General features: G+C 44.8%; 1 protein-coding gene across 12 annotated transcripts in view; it reads left to right on the plus strand.

Moving 5' to 3' along the window:
• CADM1 (cell adhesion molecule 1) overlaps positions 1 to 16,837 on the plus strand; it is a 398,789-nt gene that overhangs the window by 350,292 nt on the left and 31,660 nt on the right. For 6 of the 12 annotated variants that reach the window (XM_066372730.1, XM_066372737.1, XM_066372743.1 and 3 more), the window contains 3 exons: positions 6,072 to 6,171; positions 9,261 to 9,433; positions 13,949 to 14,029. In XM_066372730.1, the coding sequence (XP_066228827.1) occupies positions 6,072 to 6,171; positions 9,261 to 9,433; positions 13,949 to 14,029 (354 nt within the window). The remainder of the gene's footprint in view (positions 1 to 6,071; positions 6,172 to 9,260; positions 9,434 to 13,948; positions 14,030 to 16,837) is intronic. The other 6 variants (XM_066372741.1, XM_066372748.1, XM_066372754.1 and 3 more) reach the window with 1 other exon arrangement.

Here is a 16,837-nt window from a genome sequence, read left to right on the forward strand (position 1 = left end):
CCAACCGGAGTTACACCAGAAATGCTAAATAAATATGTAAGGAAGTGGGAGTATGTAAATCAGAATACCTAAGCTGAACTTCACATTTTTGGGGAGCTGGATTGACCTTCCAAAAGAGAAATACAATTCTGTTTTATGATCAGGACTGTTAAAGTCATTAAACAAGGAAGCCTTTTATACCAGTGCCTTGGTAGCCTATCAAACCAAAGCCAAAGTCAGTTCACTCCCAAGAAAATGAAACGTAAGCACAGCCAATCACAAACAGCCAACGAAGCGGTCCAAATAAGGCAACTGGTAAAGCTCTGGCCAATCAAATAATGCTCTTGCTTTGCTTCTGCCTCATCTCTTTAAAAACCCTTCCCCTTGCTCCTGTCAGTAGGGGGCTTTGAGTTTTGTGTTGCTCTTTCAAGTTCATGCATGCTTAAATAAACTTTTTTTTTTTAATTCAGTGTGAGGCAGGGAGACAGAAACAGACTCCCACACATGCCCCTACTGGAGTCCACTCGACAAGCCCCATATGGGGGCGGTGCTCTGCCCATCTGCGGCCACGCTCAGCAACCGAGCCATTTCTAGTATCCGAAGCGGAGGCCATGAAGCCATCCTCAACACCCGGGCCAATGCACTTGAACCAATCGAGCCATGGCTGCAGGAGGAGCAGAGAGAGAGAGAAGGAGGAGGGGTGGAGAAGCTTCTCTTTTGTGCCTTGAATAGGAATCCAACCTCAGACATCCACATGCAGGGCCAATACTCTACTACTGAGCCAACCTTTAAAATTGCAATGTGCCTAGTTTATCTTACAACAGGACTAAGATGGATCCATGGTCTGATTTTGTGTTTGTTTATTTTGTTTCTTTCTTACTCACAGGGCTAGGAATAGAAGCCTGTGCCCTAACATTTCTGTACTTTCCCATTCATTCATTTGGCAAGTATGTTCTGAACGCCTCCTGCATGCCATCAGAGATACAAAATGAATGAATGAATGAATGAATGAACGAACGAACTTTTCTTCTTACAGAGCTAACATTCTTGTGCAGAAAATCTTGCTATAAGGGTTTTCTTGCCCAGTATTCACTTCAAATTTTGAAGAGTTCTCTGAGCTAGGGAAGAGCACTCTGTAAGTGCACATCCCAGTTAAAAAGCACCGGAAACATCACTTGCCACAACATCTCAATATGATTTGATTCTGTTGGGTAAACAGTAATCTCAATATCTACAAAACTACTTGCAAGTTGTGACCCAAGGAAATTGCATTCTGCTATGGCCACGTGGCGCATGCCCTGCTTCCAGGTACGCCCAGCAGCTCCTCCTCAAGCAGTGCCCTCACACGCTCTGATCCAGACACAGGTGTAACAGCTGGAGGTCCTTCATTTTGCAAAGAAGACATTCGTGAATGTATTATGACCACAGGAAGCAAACCTTTTGCAAGGAGTTCTCTTTAACGCCTCTGAAAGCTTAGTGTGACACTGCTTCCCAACCAGTTCCCATCACCTTGTGTTACTAGATGATGCCCTCCTTCAGTGCAGAGACATCCTTTCCCAGCAGTTCCAGCAGCACAGGTAACCACCATTACTCACCAGATCTCAGGCAAATCTTTGCATTGGCACACTGGTCCAGACTGCGGAGTCCCCAGGGTTGGCAGAGACTCTTCAGTCAGTGCTTCCCCACCTGAAGGCACAGCACTGACCCAGATCCTCTCTGACCAAGCCGACACAGCCGGACCCTGGAGTTCTGATACTCTGTCCTCGTTGTCCCTGGTGGGCCCTGACACAGTTAGCAGTCTTCACCGGCATCCAATCCCACTTTCCCTGCCATCCCAGAATACTGGATGAAACCCAAGTAAGGGACATGAAGAGCCTGCTTCCCAACTGCAGTGGCAGAAGCAGGTCTGCACTCAAGCCCTTAGGCCTAGTTGCAGTCAGCACATCACAGAAGCTTCGATGTCCTCGTTGCTGAGTTAGAAATTTCAGGACGGGAGGGCAAGTGTCGGAGTACCTGCAAGAACAAGACTTCTGGGATGTGAGGGAGACCTCTCACTTGCTCTGCTCCCTTCTGGTCTGGCATGAAAATGAGGACATCCCAGGCAAAGGGGAATCACAGGGTACCTTCTTTAAATAAAACATTGTGGAGATCCCATACGTTAGTATTGTGATCTGAGGAGGAGCCTGTGACTTCAGTTACGTAGCCTCGTGGAATACAAGTTACAGAGTCTCAGTTTCATCTTCTGAAAAGATCACAGAATGTGATGCTAGGTCAGACTGGCACGAAATCAATGTTAATCTGCCAGCAAACTATTCCAGCTTCTTAAAGGCTGTGTGTGTGTGTGTGTGTGTGTGTGTGTGTGTGTGTGTGTGTATGTGTGTATTTCCCTTTATAAAGGAAGCAAAGTACATTTAAAGAAAGTCTCATCAAGTCAGAATAGTTTTTTAATTGACTGCCTCTGTAGTGTGACCTAAAGCCTCTGGTATTTAACCCTCTGTGCAACTTTGACTGATGAACAAATTTTTGACTGCTGTGGTAGTCTTGCTAACCATCTTTTATGGGGTTTAAAAAAATCACAGTGTTTGATGAAAACCTCAGATTCCTCGACCTGATTGATTGGCTGTTGGTGATGCCATCTCTATAACTGTAATGTTCCATAAGTAAATGGACCTAACTATTTTTCTTATTTTTATATAGCAGCTCCATTATAAAATGACATTAAGCCATTCTGTGCATTACATTTCTGGACAGTTATAGCTCTTGGATAGAAAGTGTCATCTGGCTTTTAGCCTGTGCCTTACAACACCAACTGAGGCGTAAAGTGATCGCCCAGAAAATGTACACTGGACCTTACCTCATTACTTAGAAATAAATCTTGGAGTCTGGTTCTGTTTCAGAAAAGATTTGTTGGGTTATATAATTTGATTTATGAACACAATTAAAATATAAATGATGAGCTCTGAGCTGTTCAATCAGATGCCTGGACTGTTCAGTATTTTGACATACTCATATTGTAGTCAGGATCTTCCTGGGAAATTTTAGCATCCCTGAGTTCCAGAGGTGCCAGTAGCATGAATCCCAGGGTTTCTAATCCACCTGCTAAGAATAACGTAAGCTCCTCTTTCAGCAAAAAGGACAGGGAACAGGATTTATCTGTGAGTTAGTTTCCTTTCCTCCAGAAACCTAAAGTATAAATTAGGAAAATCACTTATCAAAAATGAAGGTACAGCCTGACCAGGCGGTGGCACAGTGGATAGAGCATCAGACTGGGGCACAGAGAACCCAGGTTCGAAACCCCAAGGTCACCAGCTTGAGGCCAAGGTCGCTGGCTTGAGCAAGGAATCACTTGGTCTGCTGTAGCCCCCCAGTCAAGGCACATATGAGAAAGCAATCAATGAGGAACTAAGGTGCCGCAATGAAGAATTGATGCTTCTCATCTCTCTCCCTTCTGGTCTGTCTGTCCCTCTCTCTGTCTCTCTCTGTCTCTGTCACAAAAAAAGGGTGCATTTTCTATGGTTTAGTATATAATTTATTTTTTAAACATAAGTTCCAGGTAGAGCAAATTTGTAATTTGTTCTTCCTAATTTATATGAGTGATTGACAACAGGTAAACAGCCATTAGTAACATAAAACCCATTTAACTAAAACAAACTCAGTCTTACTGGAAAGGTAGAGTGGATTAGATTTTCAACACTCTTTATTATTATTAATGGAAGTTGAGCATGCATACCCTTAGTGCACTGTGCTGAAAAAATGTGTCCTCTCGGTTTGCTTGTAAATCACATGAGGGAGAGAAAAACAAAAAGCCTTCCACAGAGGTCAGCAAGCACCCTGCTTCTCCTTAATTAATGGGCTAAAGTCCGCAGTGCATGGGAAACATAGCCCTTCTGTGAATCAGAGATTAAGCTATAAGCAAATGTTACATTTCTGCCCAAATTTTGGGCTTCAAGTTGAGCCTCACCTGGAATGGTTCAAGGGTATTCTGACAGAGGTTCCCTCACCAGAAACTCTTACAGATACTGTTTCTAAGAATGAACTCTCAGGGAGCAGGTCCCTTGTTGCCCATGTTTGCGTTGTTGTGTATTGTGTTTGTTTTGAATAAACTTCATCAGCGAGCTCTGTGTGTGTTACACCAAAGAGAACAGACCTCCACAGCCACCCTATGCTGTTGTTTAGCCGAAGATGCAGTCTGTGGCTATCAGGATGAGAGCACCCAGGAGCGTGCTTCCCGTTGTCAGTCCTGCAAGGTCATCCTGGCGATCCCGTATTTCTGTCCTTTCATGACTACCGTCCTACCCAGTTATCAGTATCTGGAAATCTCCACACCATTTTACTTATAAACATTTTTTTTTTTTTTTTTTGCCAGCAAGTCTAAGAATAGAGCCTCATTACTTGCAAAGGGTCATCCGGAGTTCTGGTCCTGTTAACTTAACGTTCTCTGCCAAGTGACTCAGCTTCCTAGAAAGCATCCCCAACTCAGTGCATGTAGTGCACGTGGATGTACAAGACGTCTCTCTTGAAAGGTTGTGAGTGCTGCGTGATTTTCAGAGACACAAGAGAAAGATCTCTGTTAGGAACAAAGACTTTCAGAACGGACGCGGAGAGCAGCCATCCCTGGACAAGACTTCCTGTGCCGCTTATTCAGCTGGGCCCAGGCTGAGAGGGCTGAGCCCTGCCGCACTCCCATTTACTCCCCTGTTCCCTAGGATGAATGTTAATGAGCTGACCACTGCTTGTAAAAGGCCAAGGGGCTGTTGTTTAGGTGGTGAGATTGTCCGACAACATGAAGTTATGGAAATTGTTTTGACCTTCCATCCAATGGGTGTCTCGCCCTCTCACATTTATTACTCTTGGATCCATTTTTTAAAATATACAGAATTAAATGAGAAACTGATTTAGGGATTAATAGCTCGTTAGTTTGGAATAGAAAAAAAATTAAGCTGCCAATTTCATCTAGGTTTTATTTGTAAATATATTTTTCGTGTATTTAACTCCAATCTATCCCATTTTCCTCCCTGCTCCCTACACCTCCCTCACTGAGCTCTCGCACTCCACAAATTCGCAGTTTTTAAGTAGCTAGTGGAAATAAGAATACCTAGTTCACCTGCCTACCTGAATACTTCACTGCATTAGGAAGGTACCCTAGGTTTCAATAATGCGTCGCAATTGAAAAACATGGTTTTGAGTCAAATTTCTCCCAACGTGCATTTCATGGGGCTGTCAGGTTTATCTCTACTTCATTCTCAGCACCAGTGTTCTCGTCCCCAAAACTGGGGTTATTTCACCACCAATTACTGTTCCCATAATAGTAGGCTCTCAATAGATTGTCAGTGTCCTTCCTTTTTTTCCTTTTTAAAACTTTTCTGTTGATTTGAGAGAGGAGGGAGGCATCAACTTGTTTCATTTAGTTGTGTGTTCATTGGTTGCCTCTTGTAGATGCCCTGACCAGGGATCGAACCCATGACCTTGCTGAGCCAGGATGACATTCTATCCACTGAGCCACCTGGCCAGGGCCCTTCTTTCTTATTTATATGTTTACGTTTGAGAAATCAAAGGTTAATTGGGGTCCCTGAAACCTTCCAAGTTCTTTATTTGTGAAGCTATTTGAGTAGAATGCAGAAGTCTTGCCTTTCCTATTTGGAAACAAGAGCACAGAAGAGGCAGACTTATTAATATGCAGTGTCATAACATATTGTCACATAGTAATATATGATATATGATAAAATGTATCAATTCCAAGCACCACAAATATCTGTGGCTTCACCTCAGCATGAAAGCAAATGAGTTTCCTTTAGCTTGAGTGAGTTTGGAGATAAACTTCAATGTAACAAAATGTATTTCATAGGAACTGTTTGATGTGGCGCAGTTGGCTTATGAATCTCTTATCTATTCGCAGTTCACTCCTTAGAGTTATTAGTCAATTTAATTTGAGCAAATGCCAGGATTACTAACTAATTAGAGGATGTTACTGAAGGCAGAAGGATGGAGAGAGAGTGAATGCTGGTACTATGGGGTTTGCGGCAGTATGCAAGTCTGATTCTGCCTGATGATATCATTTGCTAAACATTATGCTTTGTGTTGTTGTCATACAGATAAGCCTCAAGTGCATATTCAGATGACTTACCCTCTACAAGGCCTAACCCGGGAAGGGGACGCGCTTGAGTTAACATGTGAAGCCATCGGGAAGCCCCAGTAAGTTTGAAGGCCAAGTTTGGCAGAGGGTCATGAGCATTAAATGTCACAACACAGAGATGTGCATTCACAACTCATGGGCCTGTCACCTGTCTCCTGTTGTAAAGAATGGACTATCTTGCAGCAAGTAAAAGACAGTGCAGTGGAATAAATAACTATGGTTCTTATACCAGCTCTAGATTGAAATCTCAGCTGATTCTATTTTATTATCATCAGCATGACTGTCAGAATTGTGTTCTCTCCCACATAAAAAATAATCCTAATAGATTTTTAGTATGGCCTCAATTTAATGATATGTCTGCTACCTCTGTGTTAATGTCTAAGCAGCTGGAAAGATAGAGCTTTTAGACATAAATTAAGCTGCTGTTTTAGGACCAGCCGTAGACAAATGAACTAACCCTACCTTTAATTTTGCTTCTCTTTCCCTTAAAGTGACTCCTAGAAATATTTCTGTTAATAAGGAATGATTCAGGAACTTTTCTTAAGCTACATACATATGTGAAAAGAACCAATGGAAACACTCTTATTTGATTGAAAGTGTAAAGAAGTCACTTTACTTGCCCCTGCTAAAGGAATGAAGGCAAGTTAGAGAAACTATGTATCATCCCCAATACAGACAAAAAGCCATGTGGTGGTGCCCCTTAGATGTTACACAGTTTAGTGTGGGGAGGAGGAAGGAACCTTTCTTTCCTCTTAGGTAGAGTGAAGGTTAGTCTTAGCTGTTTCTTAGGGAAAGGCGGTCCATAGGATGATTAAATGGTGAAACAGGTCAGTGTTGGGGTTGGCACTCAAACTTTTAGAGGTCCCCAACAAGAAACGGCATTGAGCTCCCTCTGCTTTCCCTGCGCTATGAATTTTTTTTTCTTTTTTACCTCTCAGAGTTTTGCTAACCAGCATCATTATCACCAGTTTCATATAAGGAACTTAGAACATCTTTGATAAAGCTTCCCCAAAAGCTCTGGGAAGAATTTTCCCCATTACAGCCAAGGAATGACTAGGTCAGACTGGAGAGCCGGAGGCGACCGACTGCTGCACCCTCTCCTCACTCCAGCCGTCCCTGGTGTTCACCTCTCCAAGGATGAGAAATGGCTCCTCTCCGTCCTGGCCACTTGGAGTTCTAAAGACGACCTGTAGGAAGCAGGAGGTTGTCTTGGTCAGCGTTGCTTTCCTTCTTGTGTTTTCAGGTTATTTGTTTTTAAACGCTTCAAGCTTTGGCAGGGTGTGATCTTATCTCTTTGAACACTGCAAAAGATCCAGATCTTTCTTTTTGAAAATTGGTTGAATTATGCCCATGTCAGCAGCTTACCTCACCTCCAAAACAACCCAGAGGAGAAGAAAACATTCCCATGGGCCTCTTGCCACCTGCAATACCTGTATTCAGCCACATTAACCACATCTGTAGTCTATGGCTTGCTAACCTGTACCTTGTTTCTCCGTTTGTTTGTTTGTTTGTTTTCTCCCGAAGAAGGTACCGTATTCAGTTGAATGTGCCACGGGGACAGTAAATGACATGTTTCCTCCGGGACATTTATGCCCAAGAGGGTGTGGGTGTCTGTCCTCCCCTCTCACACAGGAGTGGTGTGCAGCCAGGGGAGCGAGCCCGCACACTCTGCCGCTACCCCCGCTGACGTGTCACCTATTTATTTTCTCGAGAAATTGCATACAATAAAAATGGTAATTTAACTTGCCATTAAATGTGGTGCCTATTCTCAGCACTTCCCCTCACTGATTGTTTCAGCTGTCAAGCAGCAGGACATTAGGCCTGCTCCCAGGGCAGACCCATTTGCATTGCCTGCAAGGGGGACCTACGCAGTGCTAATTTTTAAATAATTCACTGGGTCATGATGACAAGCCCATGTGTAATTAAAGAGAAATTGCAGCTTTGCATCCCATCTGAAAATCGGGATGCTGCTCAGCAAGGCTTTGTTGGGGGCACTCGTCATGAGCCGGGTCTCGTGTCAGCTGTGCTCCCAGAGATGGCGCAGGGAGCTGAGGGGCGTCGGCTCTGCCCTGAGTCTGTGCTGCCCTTCCTGTCAAGTGCAAGTGTCCAGGTGGCATCCCAAGCGTGGCCTTGGGCTCAGAGGAAGGCGAAGGAGCTGCCTTGAGGAACAGGTGTAGTGTCACTGCGTTTGGAAGACTCGTGTATGAGCAAATGTTGACTCTGGAGCATCTTGGGAAATTTGCTTTTTCCTAATGGACACAAGCATGGTTCTTGAACCACTAAAACAAACTTGTCTCTGATGAGTAAGAGCCATCAGACCAAGGAGTCCACATGGTGATGCCCCATGCTCCGCAGTAGTTAACACGAGAGTGTCCCCCTCACGCCGCGAGGCCCGCAGTGCACACACGGCAGGGAGAGCGTGCCAGTGTGTGGTCCTTGGGGAGCCCGCAAGGAAGGCATTTCGCCAAGGAGCACCTGGGTCAGATGGACGGGGCAGCAGGAGGCGCACTGGCGTGTTGGGTTGGAGGAGGGCAGACTGTGGGCAGGCCTTCAGGGAGGAACTGACTTCATCTTTCCAAGTGAGAAGAGATGATTTTTCAAACAGCAAAGCCCAAAAGACAGTGAGTGCTGTTCACAAAAAGCACTTTTTTGGGGGGAAACTTGAAATCCATTTAAATATCAGAAGTGTCTTCTCAGCAGGTGTGTTGGTGTATCAGTAACCATCAGGTTAATGCATGTGTCACTAGCCAAGAATTTGATTTTTTCCCCCTAATTAATGAGATGACTAACCATGGATGAGCTATGTCCTATCTGGACCCGTGTGAAACCCCCCATCAGGCCCTACAAATGGGGCATGTTGCTTATTTGCCAATTTTTTGAAGATAAATTAGAAATAACAAGACTCCAATTGGTGGTGTGTCGAAAGTTTTTTAACACTTAGGTCATGTTTAAAGAAAGTTATGTTTCCAAACAAATTTTTTGAAGACTTCACAGTTGTAATTCTGTGAACTTTAAACTATCTCCAGTGGGCCTCTCTAATTGTGACACCTGGCATGTGACACATTGTAATGCGTGGGCAAGAAGTTTGATGCAGACATCCCAGTAGGACACAGGAGTGCAGCCTGTCTCTCTCCCCTTCCCCCGGCAGGCCCGTGATGGTAACCTGGGTGAGAGTCGATGACGAGATGCCCCAGCACGCCGTGCTATCCGGACCCAACCTGTTCATCAACAACCTGAACAAAACAGACAATGGCACCTACCGCTGCGAGGCATCGAACGTGGTGGGGAAAGCTCACTCGGACTACATGCTGTATGTATACGGTACGTATGAGGGCCTCTCTCATTAGACACGTGTGTGTGAAGCTGCTCCTTGTGACTGCACTCCCAGAGCTTCTGATCAAGTTGAAAACCAAAAACCCTGGTTGTTCCCTTTAAGAACTTAAAGTCTGGCCTGAGGTGGACCTTGGTGTCTGCAGGAGGAGGGCAGCGGCCCTCCTTCTCCCCTCGCATCGGGGGATTGCCCACCAGGTCGCACGCGCTGGTCATTGCTGTGTGGGGACGCTGTGTCCTCAGGCACAAAGTATGGAGATTATGTTAGAAATAATGGCTGCAAAATTCAACATTACGAATTAATGGTTTTTTAGCTTAGATAGTTTGTTCCCAGTGGTATTTTCCTGTGATACCTGAGCCAGCCTTTCTCCTGCTTTGATGAGAAGAATGATCCTATTTTCACCTTGAAGCTATTACTTCCCATGAAGATGTGGCAAGCCAGTAACTACTTGGAACAAATATAAGGTCTTTGGTAGCTGCCTTAGTGATCAAAAGATACCACTTTAGAGACATTGTTTTTTAATTTGTCTGCTTTCTTAATATTCTTTTTACACAATTGTTAAAGCATGTTTTATTCTCTAATCAACAAATATTAAGCAGCTACCATGTGCCAGAGATTTTAATCTTTTTCCCCGTTTACATCTTATTGTAAATTTTGTGTATGGTGAATATTCTCTACTTAGTGGAAGAGATCACTGCTCCTCTGGTCATACAGTGACAAATTCAATCTCTTCTTTTCAACCGAAGTGTCTTGGTTAGTTTCATACCAAAAAAAAAATAGTCATAAACTGGCATGACACAAAATGAGTAACCATGGGCATGAAAATTCCAGTGTCTTGTAAATATATGAACATGTGATCACATTTCTTTCTTCATGTTGGCAGTGTAAATAACCCTACCATAAATGCTTACAGGTACACACATATGTACACATAAACATATATGGGGAATATTTATTTACACCATACTGTCCTAGCACCTGCTACTTTTCTTACGAGGAAAATAGGAACCACGTCCTTCTGATGAAATGGAAGCCTGCTTTATACCGTATCTACATGGATATTAAAATGTAATCTTTAACCTGTACTCGAGGATTTTTTTTTCCATAGTATAATGCATATTTAAAGGATCACATCTAATTACCTTATCGGTAGGCTTCTGAGGAATGTTTTCTTTGCACACTGCCTGTGCTGTCTGTGGTCTGCACATAAGGGCATTAAGTTCCTCCCTTAGTTACGGAGATGAAAGTGAAGGAAATGGCTTTTCCGTGTAGGTGTGAGGGGATGCCCCGTGTCCAGCTGACAATCCTCAGGGCCCCCCTGTTCCTCGGGCTGCTCACAGGCTGCTGGTGGAAGGGGTGGAAGGGAAACCCTTCCCTTTGCTTCTACCCGCCCTCTGCTCTCCGTGCATCAGGGTATGAGCCTCATGCTAGTCCCTACATCCTTGTTCCCCAGCTTTATAGACTTGTGTTCAGCTCTTCTTTTAAACTGCAGATTTTAAAAAGCAGGGACAAGTTTCCAACTAGTCTGTTCTATGCTACTTTGATTCAGAAGAGTAAAGTATCTAGAAAAACCAGGTTGATTCATTGCATCTACCTTCCTACACCTCGAGATGAGACATGTCTATGGATCTGATGTTCAGGTATATTTGAATAATTTTGGATACTAGCTTGTGGCTAGTACTTATCGAATGCTCACTTCTTTCCACGCCTGGAATGACTGGCTGTCTTACATGCACTGTCACCTCTGATCTCCACAGTATCATCTTGAGGTAAGCATTGATATTGCTCCATTTTACAGATGATACAATGAAGCTTAGAAAGGTCACACAACTTGTCCAAGTTCAGAAGATCACTAAATCAGAACCATGATATGCCGACTCCAAAGTCTACAGTGAAATTTATATCTTTCATGTGCAGTTCCTTTTATTTTCGCTGCTTTCTAATAGAACAGTTCCCTCCAGGATAATACTGCTCTCTGGGAATCGACTCCCTGGGCCAGAGTGCGTTACCTGAAAGCCCGGTGACATAGTGATGTACCTGTTAGGCAGGCACGTCTACATACACACATGGCCCCGGCCCTGCCATCCCCCAGACTGGACGGGGGTCTGCTGCACCTGCCGTGTTCTGCCGCCCTCCCTTAACTCATCCTCTTGGCGAGCCTGGCAGTGGCAGGCTGGAATACTAACTTGAGGTGTTGCTAGTCTGTTAATAGAATGTTCTACCTTTCATAGCACTTTATGAACAAAGAGTTAACACACACCTATACAACGTCTAATGCCCTGGAAGGGACATCTGCACCTCAGGACTCCAGCTGCTTAGTGCCTGAGCCCGACGACTTTTCTTCTTCGGCCACCGTGTGTCAGACCTGGCCCCTCAGCTTCAACTATGGAAAAAAAACAAAACAAACATTAGCTAGGGTCCTCCTACTGCTGTTATCGTTAGAAATGACCCGAGCATTGAGGTTTTACTGGTTAATAGAATCTATTTCATTTAGGTCACTTGAGCTGGATGTGAAGGACAACACAACCCCGGTAGTGATGGAAATAATTGAAGATGTGTGATTTTTCCACAGAGTGAAAAGAACTGGTGGCCTGAAGTCTCTGCCCATATTAGTCTGGCCCAGTCCTTGCTTATAATCACATTTTCAGGTCCTTTTTCGTGGTATCATGGACTTCACATATTTTGTACCAATACTTTTGCACAAGGGTACCAAACAGCATTAGAGTCTATTGGGGGAGTCTCCCAGGCACAGGCTCTCCTCGTCAGTGGTAGATATTGTAACTGAGCCTGCACAGAAAGGCCACATTAGCTGTCCGCATGCTGGGCGCCTCTTGGAGCAGCGCTGAGCCACCTACTGGAGGGAGCTGGAGGTCTCCAGTGCTCTGCGCAGGGGCCAGCGCGCCTCACTCACGGCACCTGCCCCTCAGCAGGGGGCGGTTGCATTCACGGGATGGGCAGCTCACAGGTGCTTCCCCGCTCATGTCTCCATGAGATAGGGTCTGAGGAGCAAGGCCAGCCATTCTGCCTGTTCTTCTTAAAAGGTAGTTTGAAATAGCTAATTTAATAATTTCTTCTTGGAGGAGAGTGAGGGTTTCTGTTTTTTGTTTTTACTAGATTCCTTCCTTCTAGAATCGCGTGAGGCTGTTTTAAACAATAGCTTTTAAACTTCTTGTGTCCCCAACTTAGATGAATGTCTTTCACAAAGTGCAACAATTTGCTGTTAATTCTTCACTGTCAAGTTTGTACATTTGTATATGTGTGAGAGAAGAAGTCTGTGAGGGACAGTAAAACCTCAGATTATTGGTAAATAGTAGGGATCATTTTAAGCAGACCTCACAACCAGCAACCAAGTTGTTTCCATAAACTTTCAGGAAGTTATACGAAACCAAGTAAAGGTGCAGTATATAATTAAAGTTTTGATGCATTAATTAGAAATCTGAGAGCTCACGTGGAGATAAAAGGACACCAGATGTGTCAGGGAGAAAAAAAATTGGCATGCTTTAGATAAAATTTAAAATCAAAAGCCTTCAAATCGTCTTGTGCTCCATTATAGCGGAATGATCGCTTAGTTCAAAGTCTTGCTGATAATCTAACACATTCAGTTTGATCATTGGGGCTTAGAAATTTTTTTCTTCTTTCATATTTGCCCTTCCTTTTCCCCCCAAATAATTTTTGAGGTGGTAGAGGAATATACAGTTATCAAACATCCAACAGGATTGATTCCCTTTGGGATTCCTGATTTTGAGGGATAAGACTCATTCAAACTCAGTTCTTTTGTTTGCAAGATGGAAAAACAATCTTTCCATTTTATCATTGTCATCCATTCAGGTCAAGCTCTTAATGTGAGCAAAGGCAACTAACTTATTAATATTAGAAGCTGTAAAATTTTTCAGACTTTTAAAATGTAAAATCTCCATAAAAACTTCCCATGCCTGGAACTTGATTATTTCATGGTGACAGGCTCTCTTCTTTGTATGGAAGTCTGCAGAGTATAGAAGTTGTGTTATTCCCTCCTGGGATGTACTGACAGAAGATGATGAGGTTAACACTCAAGGGAGCAAGGGAGCAGGAGCACAGTCATCCTTGGCCGATAAGAGCCCTTCAGATAGAGCGGCGCCATCTCCTCCTTCCATCTGTAAAAGTATACAGTGAAACGACAACCACTGGACCCTCTTGGGTGCTGAGTTCGTTTAACTTCACCTTTGAAGCTGGGCTGGGGTGGGGGGTGTCATGTGTTTTGATTTTTCCTCCTTTTTCTACTTCACATGTCTTCAGTCCTAATTCACTTCGTTAATACGAATCTTTTTGCTTCTTTCCTTAGTTCTTCCAACTAAGGCTTTGGGATATGATTAGAAGACATAAGTCTTTGGAGGGGGGAGCCTTTGGTTTTAAAAGGGGAAGTCATCAAACAAACATCTCAGTGTCCTCATACCTTTGTTTTGTCATTACTGATCATCGTTATGTTCAGCATTGTGGGTTTGATTTTCCTTTTTTTTTTTATCCAGATCCCCCCACAACTATCCCTCCTCCCACAACAACCACCACCACCACCACCACCACCACCACCATCCTTACCATCATCACAGGTATGGTACCTTCATTACCACTGAAAATGTCCTGAATGTATATTGTCTTTCTGGTGTATATAAAAAAGAACCCTAAAAGTTCCCTTGAAATCCTTGGGACCTAATTGTTCCTTTATTTTGGAACTTCAAAGACTGTGTTCTTAGGTTGAATCTTAAGGACCTCAGAAAATCTTTATCATTCAAGCATTTAACAGTAGATCAAATATTTTGCAGCTCACCCATGAGAGAATTCTTTTCTAAGCATCATTACTCAAAGCCAGTGCTAGGGAACATGGCGATCTGGCTCTTAGTGGACACGCCAGTAGCTTCCGCTTAGTCGTGGTTGATGAGATGGTAAGTATTCTGGCTTTGGAGCTTCTCCTGGCCTCGATGTCCTCTCAGTCCATGTGAAGGAAAATGTACTTCCTCTACCATGTCTGCGTGGGCCATGTTCCCAAGTGCGTCATCATCCTTCTGCCCCCGGAGGGCACCTGCTGGCCGTGGTGCTGCCTGTTCGTGTTGCCTGGGTGGTCACCAGGGATCAGAGGGAGCCCCTGTCTTTTCCATGCCAGGAACCCACATACCCCTTGCTGCCCTCAGTTACATGTCGGAGGGGTGGGAGAGGCACCACAGCTGTTGGAACTCCGTGGCTTTATGTCTTTGGATTATCTGAATCTCTTATTCAAAATGAGATGCACTGTCCATCATTGCTGATTGCCACTGAGGGTGCAGTGTGCCATCCACCCCTTCCTGGGTGCAGGGTTCTCATACTGTTTGATGGTGCTTGTCTGGAGCCTTGGTGTGTCCTCTGTCCACCAAGGCAGGAAGGGCTCTGACTGTACCATGTCACCTAGACATGCGGGATCTCCTTAGGTGAGGCTTTCACCACGCATTGTTTGCACAGAAACACATACACATAATTAATCTATGAGAAAAAGACCTCTCTAAAAAATAACTTTTCTGTTGTTCGGTGAGGTTACAAGGTCTCTCTAAAGCTGTGGGGCCAGGTATATAATCCTAACACTGGACTTTCTTAAAAACACTGACCGGTCTACTCTTCATTCTTCACGTGTGAGTCCTCTTTACTACCCTAGACATGTCCCCATCATCTACGTTGATTTTCTGGGGACATTTCTAGTTTTCACAGGAGCAAGTGAGACAGATAATGATAAAAATTCAAAGTCTTCAGTGAAGGAACAGACCTCGTCCATTTATGAAATACAACAGCAGATTGTCTAAACTGTTCTCTTTACGTTTCTAACGGTGCAGTGGAACAAAGGGGACTTGAAGCCACTAGTGAAGATTTTTTGGAACATTGTTGATAAAAACATCAATGCCTTAATTTAAAACCTGAAAACCCATCGACTGGTTTTCATGTCTCACTCTGAACCTCTGCTCTAGCAGGCTGCTTCCTCAATTCTTGTCTATGTGTATTTATTTCTGCTTAGCTTTTTTGTAGTTCTTCTCCTCAAGTCAACTCAGATTGTCGGTATAGTGAACAGAGTCCTCCCACGTCTTGGGTCATTAAGTACCATAAGGACATCCTTTCTGGCTCTGATTCTCAGAGCAGCCATACTCTCAGTTTGCCATCCTATCAACTAGGTCTTTCAGCTTGGCTCATTTCTTACCTCTTCCCCAGGTGGTATATATACCCAGTCAGGAGTGAGCTCTGTGTCACCAGGTTCCCAAAGTCCCCTAGTAGCTGCCCTTTGGCTGCCTGTGTCAATGATGTCACCCCTTCCCCGCTGTCCCACATGCAGGACCTTTCGGGGCACCCTGCAGTGGCCCACGTCATCTTTGTACAGGTCGCCCAGCTGTGCCCTGCCAGCCCTGACGACTGCCGGTTGTAGGGGGTCCGTGCAGAGCTGGGCAGGCTCGCTGCTGCAGGCACCCGGGGCCTTCCTCACTCTGCGAACACCACGGCTCTCTCTGTGTGGAATGACACTTTGCGTCCGGTGGCTGGCCTCTCACAAGCATGGGCTTTGTTTTTGAAGACCCTTCTCTGCGCTCCCTGGGCCTCCCTCACTGACAGTCTCAGAGCTGCCAGAGGTGCCTCAGGGCCCGACTCCGGGTCCCTTGCTCCGGCTCTTCTCACGGCCTCATGCAGCCACAGCTCAGTAGCCCCAGTTCTTACTGCAGAGACTTCATTTAGGAGGAAATTTAAAATAAATAAACAATGCTATATTTTTCTCCACATCAGAGGAACCTTTAACAGGGCCTATCTTGGTTTCTCTCTCTCTCTCTCTCTCTCTGCTCCTGGCCTCTAAGTTCAAGGTAATGTAAGATGATCCCTCATAGGCTAGGCGCACTTTAGCCTCCTGATGTTAGCAGTTGAACCCTCTCTACACACAAAATGCATTTGTGGTAATGAAGTCCCAGACTCTCACTGGCATAGCCAAGGGTAGTTCAACTTAAATTGCCACTAAGACTATAGTGCAGAACCTGTTGTCTTAATGGATTGTCTCTTACAGGCTTACTGTGTCTTTTTTTTTTTTTTTTTTTTTTGTATTTTTCTGAAGCTGGAAACGGGGAGAGACAGTCAGACAGACTCCCGCATGTGCCCGACTGAGATCCACCTGGCACGCCCACCAGGGGGCGACGCTCTGCCCACCAGGGGGCAGTGCTCTGCCCCTCTGGGGCGTTGCTCTGTTGCGACCAGAGCCACTCTAGCGCCTGGGGCAGAGGCCAAGGAGCCATCCCCAGCGCCTGGGCCATCTTTGCTCCAATGGAGCCTCGCTGCAGGAGGGGAAGAGAGAGACAGAGAGGAAGGAGAGGGGGAGGGGTGGAGAAGCAGATAGGCGCTTCTCCTGTGTACCCCGTCCGGGATTC

This window comes from Saccopteryx leptura, chromosome 1 (assembly GCF_036850995.1).
Source record: "Saccopteryx leptura isolate mSacLep1 chromosome 1, mSacLep1_pri_phased_curated, whole genome shotgun sequence".
Lineage (NCBI taxonomy): Eukaryota > Metazoa > Chordata > Mammalia > Chiroptera > Emballonuridae > Saccopteryx > Saccopteryx leptura.